Source organism: Parasteatoda tepidariorum, chromosome 10 (genome assembly GCF_982258835.1).
Source record: "Parasteatoda tepidariorum strain Cologne lab strain chromosome 10, Ptep-v5.0, whole genome shotgun sequence".
Classification (NCBI taxonomy): Eukaryota; Metazoa; Arthropoda; class Arachnida; order Araneae; family Theridiidae; genus Parasteatoda; species Parasteatoda tepidariorum.
The window spans coordinates 53,414,848-53,423,977 of record NC_141764.1 but is presented as its reverse complement, the minus strand read 5'-3'; the positions used below and the strand labels follow the sequence as shown (position 1 = coordinate 53,423,977).

The window sequence follows — 9,130 nt, the reverse complement described above, 5'->3', positions numbered from 1 at the left end:
AATAGCTCCTTACCTTTACATTCATCATCAGATCTAGCTCCAGTAGACTGGGTAGTACCTTGTCGCCCATCAATCAGTGGACAAGGTTTACAGGCAAGGGATCCCATTTCATTTTGGTAAAAACCAATAGGACAAGAATGGCAGTCTGTAGTTGCATTTTCATAATAAGTACCAACAGAACACTCAACTGAAAGGAAACAAAATATTATATTAGGGTAGGGTTTACACGTAAGCTTAGGAAGGACATCTATAAGAATTCATTTATTTGTATTTATGACACTTAGAAATTAGTTAAAATTATTTTATAAATTATGTATTATTTAGAAGTAAAAAAATATTTAAAAAAAAGATATTGAAGATTTATTATTGCAAAAAGAACAAAATTTATTTGCATAAAATCAAAATATTCTATTTTATAAGGAATATTTTTAGAAAGGTTTCTGAAGTAAATTGGATTTGTTGCAACATTCAATCTCTTTATGAAATAAATTAAAATTCCAGTAGATAATTTAAAGTTAAATATAGAGAAAAAAATGCAAGATAGAAAATAAAATTTGCAAAAAAAAACTTTTTAGTAGTTTTTTAATGGGTATTATGATATTATTCACACATGTATACTTTCAAACACATTAATTTTTATTGTATTCCCTTCATTCAAGTTTAATATTAAGCCCTTTAAGCTATTGTCAAGAACATATGATAACAATTACTTCCCAAAGTACATGAACTTTTAATAGATGATGCAAAGAAACTTATCCACTTAAATTGATAGTTAACAAAGTTATGTCATTTAACTTACTGTAATATTTTAGTTCAAATTTAAAAATAAATGGAATTCTATGCAAATTCATTTACTAAGAATTTTAAAACCAGATTTATTAATTACACACTAATGCTCTTATATGGAAAATACCTAACATTATAACTATTTGGAGATGTAAACAATCAACAATTATTAAAAACTTTAATTATACTAACCACAGCTAGATCCCATGACAACTTCACCAAGAGGACAAGCATAGTCAGTAACCATTCTCAATGAAGTCAAATCTGGCATTACATTTGGCAGGATATTGCGGACATCAAAAGCAGATCTTTGCAGAATAGCATTTTCAGCAACTTCTTGCACAGTTGACCTCTCTTGACTGTTTTTATTTTTCACAGGATCACTTTAAAAATATTATAATTTTTTTGATAAAAAGTATTAAAACATATACAAAAAGCTACATAGAGAATACAAACGAATCATTAAACAGAAAATAATAATAAAAAAAAACGTAAAATTACTTAAAACTAATACTATTGTCTTATTATCTCATTTATAAATTCCATAAGATGTTTATACTATTATCAGAGGATAAAATTGTATGCAAAATAGAAAATAACTAGTCAAAAAAATAAACAAATAAATGATTATAAAGATTATTTCTCAATGAAGTAAAATTCTAAGCTGGCATAATTTTTATAAAAATTAAGTTGACTGATTATTTTTAAACTATCAACAATCTTCCCTTTCTTATAGTGCCTTAAGATGACATGTCATAAAAAGCTTTTTATGGCAAATTCTGTTTTACCTCCATTAGTAAATTAAAATTAAAAGTACGGAAAAAAGTAAAACCCAGAGTAAATCAAAGTTTCAAATGCTCTAATTTTTTTAATTCAAAAAATCAAAATACAAACAAATTATGACATGATTATTTCCTTATTGCATAATAATGAGTAATTGTGCCATAATTTGTTTGTTTTTAGATGTTTTAAAAATATTTTTTTCTACTTTTGAAATTTATGGGTTTACCTGAACTTGCTTTTTTTTTTACTGTTGTTACCTAAAATTTTTAATCATTAATGGAGGTGTAACAGAATTTGCCCTGAAGGGTTTTTCCCTACCCGTAGCCTCCTCTTAATTTGAAAAAAATCATTTAAACTACCCAAATACTTAAATTTTTTTTTTAATTTTAACAATTTGTCTATTCTTAATTTTAGTTACCAGAATAGTAACCTCAATTAAAGTATCAAAACTTGTAACTTCGCAAAGTTTTTTTCCCCTAGTGAGCCATAAAAAAATGTGAATTGCCATTGTGACTTCAATCTTTCTCAATCGGCAAGTTGATAGTTCGATTTCTTAAGTTCTGTGCATTTTGAAAAACTGCAGGATAGCAAATTTTCAGCTGTGTAATTATTTTTTGACATCCTCAGAAAAATAACAAAAAAAAATGGCCAGAAAAAAATTCAAATTACATAAAAAAAATGCGAAAATCATAATTTTTAAGGAAAAAACTAATATATGGTAATATATAATTTGAAATGAAATTGTAAAAATTCTTACTCTTTAGCTGGAAATTGCACTTCAATTGTGTAAATATCACTGGCTTCAACTTGTCTCTTTCCTCTTGACTGCTTGTTACATTTCACAATAACTTTCATATCACCACAATTAGTATCGGGACCATCATCCAAGCAAATATTCCAATCATTGTTAACCTTTCTTAAGCTGTCTTTAATTCTGTCATGAAGAATTTTACGTCCTGAGTCTGAGCATATAACAGATGATTGGAAATCCATAGCAATGCGGAAGATTCGACGAGCTGGTTTCTTACCTGTGAAATTATTATATATGACAAAATGTATGAGAAATTAAAATCCTAGAATATTACATTAATTCTAAGAATATTAATGTTGAGAATTATAAGAATTATAATTAAGAATATTAATTTTAATATTAAGAATATTCTAAGAATATATAACAGAAATTAACTCATATTATTTCGTAGCTACTTTATCAGGTATGTGATCCAATAAACAAATACGGAAAAAAAAGCAACACTGAAATAGCATTAAGATATAAGTTTGACAGTTGACGAATTTTATACATGTTTTTACCTCCATGTAGTAGCTATTTCATAGAAAACCAAATATTCTACTCGTCAAAAACTTACTAAATTTAGCAAAAATACTGAAATATAAAATTTCACTTATAACATTATGACATAACATATAACAGTATATTTTATTTTAATAAAATGTTGCTCTTTAATATTAATAATATTTTAAACCCTATTAATGCCTAATTTAATGTTTTTTAATAATATTTCACATATTAATAACAAATTTTAAAAAATGACTAAAGGAAACATTCTGCAAAAAAAAACGCTTTGTTTTATTTGAACCTCATTCACAAAATTTTGAGTTGCATTGCAAAATTACAAAAAAAAAACCTTATTAAAATATAATTATTCTAATTCTAGATAAAAAAATTTTTTAAAAAAAGACTAAATGCAAATGAATAAACTAATAAATAATGAGAACTAATTAATACATAACACTTATATAAATAATACTGGGATATAAAACACTACTTTATCAACCAAACAATAAAAACTAATTTTAAATTAATGCTGACAAAATATTTCTTGTGAGTTCATGCATTTTTCAAATTGTTTTAAAATAGGGTTGTTGAAATCAAATATTTTAAAATTATGAGAAAAATTCTAAATTTTACAAGCTGGAAGTATGAAAGGCTGGTTAGGACTTAAATGCAGGCAAGTTAAGTAAAAGGTTACATTATAAATCAAACAATGCAATAAATTGTTAACATCTAAAAAGATGAAGTAAATAAAAGGAATTTGATATTAAGTAAAAAAAAATCATTTTTGTGAACTTAAGCATTTTTAGAATTGTCTCTAAAATGAGATAGATAAAATGAAATATTTTAAAATTATGAGAAATTTTTTTCAAACATACGGGCACAGGCGGGGAATATAAATGGCTGGTTAGGATTCTCAGTTGGTCTCCAGAAACCTTCTACTCCACATGTATAAAATCGAGGGATGTTTTTTGAAAATTCAAGTCCCTCGTCACAAGTTATAGTGCAAACTTTAAAGTTTCCTCCAGGTCCCCAATCAGCACAACCAAGTTGACCTCCAATAGGTGGCATAGGTATTGTGCAGAACTCACCTAGGATAATAAAAATATATCATTATTATAAAAAATAAAGTAGTATTTTAAGAAATACAAATCTTTGAAAACAATAAAACTGCTAATCTAAATAATATATTTTATAGATAATGCAAGATTTTAATATTAGGAATTAATAACTGTTAGGATAAATAATGTCAAAATTTCAGAGATTTCCTAAAATTGAAAATAAAGTTAAAGAAAATCATAACTCGTTCTTTTATAGTTATTAATAAAAAATATATTAAAACATACTCATATTTTTAATTTCTATTCATTACAAGTTCCCACTCAATTTCAGAAAGAAAAAAAATCCCTGACTTTTCCAGGTATATCAGGTAAATTTCAATGAAAAATCTATACCATATTTTATCTATACTACGAAATTTTTCATCAGAAAATTTTGATTCTTTTACTTGTGTAATGCCAAGTAACAGATTTTCTCTGTAAAATAAATATCATTATACGAGGAAGGAAGAAGTTTGTCTAAAATGTGAAATAACAATAAATAATTGTAATAGATGTTAGAATGATTTAACTCGAATCTCGATAACTAAGTACTGTTACTGACAATTTTAAGACTGTTTTTTTTCCAGGTATAATGAAGGAAGAAGGAATTTTCCAGGTTTTTGTAAAACAATTTCAATTTTCTATGACTATTCCCTGATTTTTGGAGTTGAAATAAAATTCCCTGACAATTCCAGGTTTTTCCTGTTCTCCCTGACCCGTGGGAACCCTGAATTTTCATTTTTCTCCCACTAATTTTACTATATTACAATAAATTGGTTAAAATTATATCTTTATTCTCAAGTTTGTCATCTGTCTGTATATCTTCAGTCTCAGTTTGTTAGTTGATTCTTAATAATACTGAAAATGAAAACACAGTTATTCATGCATCATACATCCTTAATTATTATTATTTATAAAATTAAAAGCATTTTTACTCAATATGTTTAATATAATTTATTAATAATATTTAATTTTATAACCTGTATTGAACAGCAGACCCAAATCAAGAAACTACTAACGTTAAACTTCATAGCCTTATAATTTTGAACCCAATCCAGAAGACAAAGGGACTTCTAAATCAAGTATTGGGAGAAATTTTCCTTCGTGGAAGACTTTTGATGGAACTAACTTGTATTTGTGTTACATGGAGAGGAAAACCTCCTCAGTTAGCCTAGCAACAATGGGACTTACCCATAATCTATCTACCTTTGAGGATAATTTAGCAATGTGGCTGGTGCGGAATTCGCATCAACCAAAACATGCCGGATTCGAACCCAGATTACCTCATTGAAAGGCGCATGCTCTATCCCCTGAGCCATCACAGCTTATTAATAATATTAATATAATTGAATGGTTAAAAGTTAAGGGATCAACTATTGAACACTTACGATAATGTAAAAATTTAATGACTACAAAGTAATAAAGAAGTATAGTAAAATATAAAGTTTTAACAAATAAACTTACTCATTATGTTAATACGGAAACTACATTTTTCAGTATTACCAGATTCATCTGTTGCTACGTATGTCAAATCATGAGCTCCTCGAGAAAGTGATTGACCTGGATACATTAAAAAAAAAATTAATAATTGACTCCTACAAAAAAATTATAATATTATAACAATTCATGAAACACATCTTACCAGATTCCAACCTATTCATTTCCATTATTTTGACCGATCGCAAATCATCAGTAAATCGAGGTTCCTCCCATGATATTGATGTTGACTTTTTATTACTGATGACCCATTTGTCAGGTGGGCAATAGAGTAATTCAGGTGGTGTCTTGTCTTTATGTAAAATATGGCAGTTATCACCTGTGTATCCAACAGGACAAACTTTTTCCCCACATATACCTGGACTTTGCCTTTCAACATTACCAACAACCCTGTTGAAAAATGAAAATTACAACATCAAGATTTGGTTTTTTAAAAAAAAATGAAGTTTTAGGATAAAAAGTAAAATTTTTTGTAAAACTGTGATTAAAAATTATTATTTAATTATTTTGTTTAATTTGAAAAAGAAAATTAACACAATAAAGTAAATAATCTGAAAATAAGAGTATTAATCTAATATATTATCGATTTTGAAAAATTAAAAAATTGCGCGAGAAAAATTATTGCTATTTCAATATATTTTAAATACAGAAAAATAAACTTTCCAAACAAATGATTTTATACTTTTTTCCTGAAGCTAAGCATAATTTTACGGTCAATTAATGGTCAATGTGAAAGTATGCTTAACTTTTCGACACCAGTTCATTTGATATGAAAATTCCTTCCTTGCAAAACTAAACTTGAAAATGCCTTAACATTTAAATATTTTTCTGATGAAACCTCAGTAATTATTTGGTAGACAACATGCATCATATGAAATATAATGATTAACTCATTGTTTGCTACACCTTGAAAAGTTTATATTTTTGACAAACTGCATGTCGTCGTCTATCTTGGTTTAATTGTTTTGTTCCAAGGTCAGGAAATATATGCAGACACATGAGCAACAGTAGGCATATAATACGTACAATTGTTAACATAACATTTTTTGTTAGTTAATGTAACATAACATGATACATTACAAGACATTTGAGGAAGTTTATATCATTTTTCTCTATTGTTTATCAACATAGAGTATTCGAAAAATTGAATTAAAAGTTGTTTTAAAAACCCTTTTGAAGGGAATGGAACTTTCACAAACAATAGAATATGCTTTTTTGTAGAAAGTTTCAATATAATGATTCACAAGAAGTTTAAAAAAAGTTTCTTAGTAAGTCTGAGTTTTATAACATCAAACTAAAAATTTCTTCGTTAAACCAAGGATCTCATTAAATTAGGACTCATAATAAATAAGTTCAACATAACCGATAAACTTTCTTTCCTAAAATACATCAAATCTATCAAAATCTATATACCTGTCATAAGCAGTCCATCTAAGTAGCAATCCATTAAATAAAACAGGAGCATTTCTGCAATCTCGGAACTGAGTTGGCAATTCAGCTGTTACATCCAATGTACGATCCCATATGTTGACACGACTCAATCGGCCATGGAATCCAGCTCCAGTTATTGCTTTATTTTCATCATTAAGTGGTGCTCCTAAATTAACCCATCCACTGAAAAAAAATGATCAAACATTGAAAAAAAATTTTATTCGTTAAATCAATGAGGTTATGAATATAAAATCTTAATTAGTCTTATTTATTTTTAAGAAATAAAATAATTTAACTATGAATTACATTATTTCTTAATTACTTATATAAAAAAATGAATTCCAAAACAAGTCTAGCAAACAATTGGTGAATTCATAATTTGGATTTTAAAAATTCTTCTAAACTGTTCTTTTAAATTACTTCAGTTTTTGAGTTTAAAATACTACAGTTCTTAATTACACTTTTAACATAGAAAAATAAGAATAACACAAAATAAATATGCAGTTATGAAGCAGAATGATAAAAGATAATTCTACTGTTGAAGATTAATACAGTGCTTAAAATATAAATAAGTTCAATCTAAGAAATTTTAGTACAACTTTTCAAGTTAGCAATATATTATTTAATTACAATTAGGGCCTTACCTAAATGCAGGGCAAAAATAACTGTAACAAACTTTGCCTAATGTAAAAATTTTCACTTATTCCTTGATTTTCAGCACAGTTTCAATCATTTTTTATTTAAAATTTTTGAATTAATTTTAGACAACTATAAGGAAACCAAAATCAGTTATTGATTCTTGATTTTCCTGTTTCAGCAAAAAGTCATAATTCAGTCATAGTTCCCAAATTTATGAAGATTCCAAGCTACTGTACCGTTTTTAAATTCTATTGTGATCTACCAACCAAAAGAATTTGACTTTTTTAAAAAAAAATTTCTTATATTTGGTTTATTACCTATAAACTTACATTTCTAGAAAATATGAATTCAATTTTATGCAATCTACAGGTTTGGCAATCATTGGTCTAATTTAGATGTCTCTGATGGAGTACCGATTTTTTCAAGGATATTTTTTTATGCAATTAACAAAGTGCTGATTCTTTCACTTATATTACCTTTGTTTTATGTGTGACTTTTAGATCAAATATTTAAAAAACAAAAGAATTAAAAAGAATTTTTTTTCTACTGGACAAACGTTACATTTTAAGGAATTGTTTTCAACACTTATATTGTAAATTTACATGACAGTTTCTAATATTTTTTGATGAAATATAATTTAATAAAACTTTGACTATTATTATTCAATACTATTTATGCCCCTGGAAATAAATAAATAAATAATTTTAATCCTGTTTTTTAAAACAGTTATTGTTTTTAATTGACATTATTATAAAAAAGCATACACATTATTTAGCGATTACTATTAGGAATAGTATATTTTAATGCTAATCAATCAAATTAAATCTTGATTTTTAAACACTTAAAATTTGGAAAGAACTGGGACAAAGATAAAGAGGGATGAGGATGTGTAAAATCATATCTGTAATTACTTACTATTTTGGAAGAGAGGCATTAGAAACGTATCCTTCAACAAATCCAGCTAAGGCTGTATCCATCATAATCATAATTGTGCCCGCTGCTCCATCCCATGAAATGACAAGATGATGCCACTGCCCATCATTTATAGGTACATTTTCAAGGTATCTTAAAAATATATCATTTGTAACATTTGGGAATAATGATATAAGAACTCCAGTATCATCTGCTTGGATGAGAACTCTTTTTCCAATAGGTAAGTGAGCAGAGCTGCAATAAGAATTTAAAATCAATAAAGTGCTTAAAATTCACAATATTAAGAATGCTTAAAAACTGTTTGTTAATAAAAATGATAGAAAAAGAATCAGATTTTTAAAATTTACTAATATTTAAATTTATAATTGAAATATTTTTAGGTATTGAAATAGCAAATCTTATAAATTAAAAATAAATGTTTTAAACTTATTATTATTATTATTATTGGATGATGCAATAATATCATAAATATAAAAAAACACATCAAAATATGCATTAATTTTATAAAGTACATTAATAGTATAAAAATTAAACACTAGACAAAAGTTAAAAGCAAAGTTAAATTAGTAAAAATCACTAAAAAGTCATTTTAGATAATCGAATTTAAAGGTAAAAGTTTATACTTTTTTTTAAACAGCTATTTTATTTTTTAATCGAACAAAATAAT

The 9,130-nt window shown here is 26.2% G+C and overlaps 1 protein-coding gene across 1 annotated transcript in view; it reads right to left on the bottom strand.

Moving 5' to 3' along the window:
- The window catches only part of LOC107451935 (uncharacterized), a 143,439-nt gene that overhangs the window by 15,978 nt on the left and 118,331 nt on the right, over positions 1-9,130 (bottom strand). The window contains exons 42-49 of the mRNA XM_087153547.1: positions 8,446-8,697; positions 6,874-7,074; positions 5,606-5,850; positions 5,428-5,523; positions 3,742-3,954; positions 2,327-2,597; positions 979-1,169; positions 14-187 (exon numbers count right to left, since the gene is read on the bottom strand). Coding sequence (XP_087009673.1) covers positions 14-187; positions 979-1,169; positions 2,327-2,597; positions 3,742-3,954; positions 5,428-5,523; positions 5,606-5,850; positions 6,874-7,074; positions 8,446-8,697 — 1,643 coding nt within the window. The remainder of the gene's footprint in view (positions 1-13; positions 188-978; positions 1,170-2,326; positions 2,598-3,741; positions 3,955-5,427; positions 5,524-5,605; positions 5,851-6,873; positions 7,075-8,445; positions 8,698-9,130) is intronic.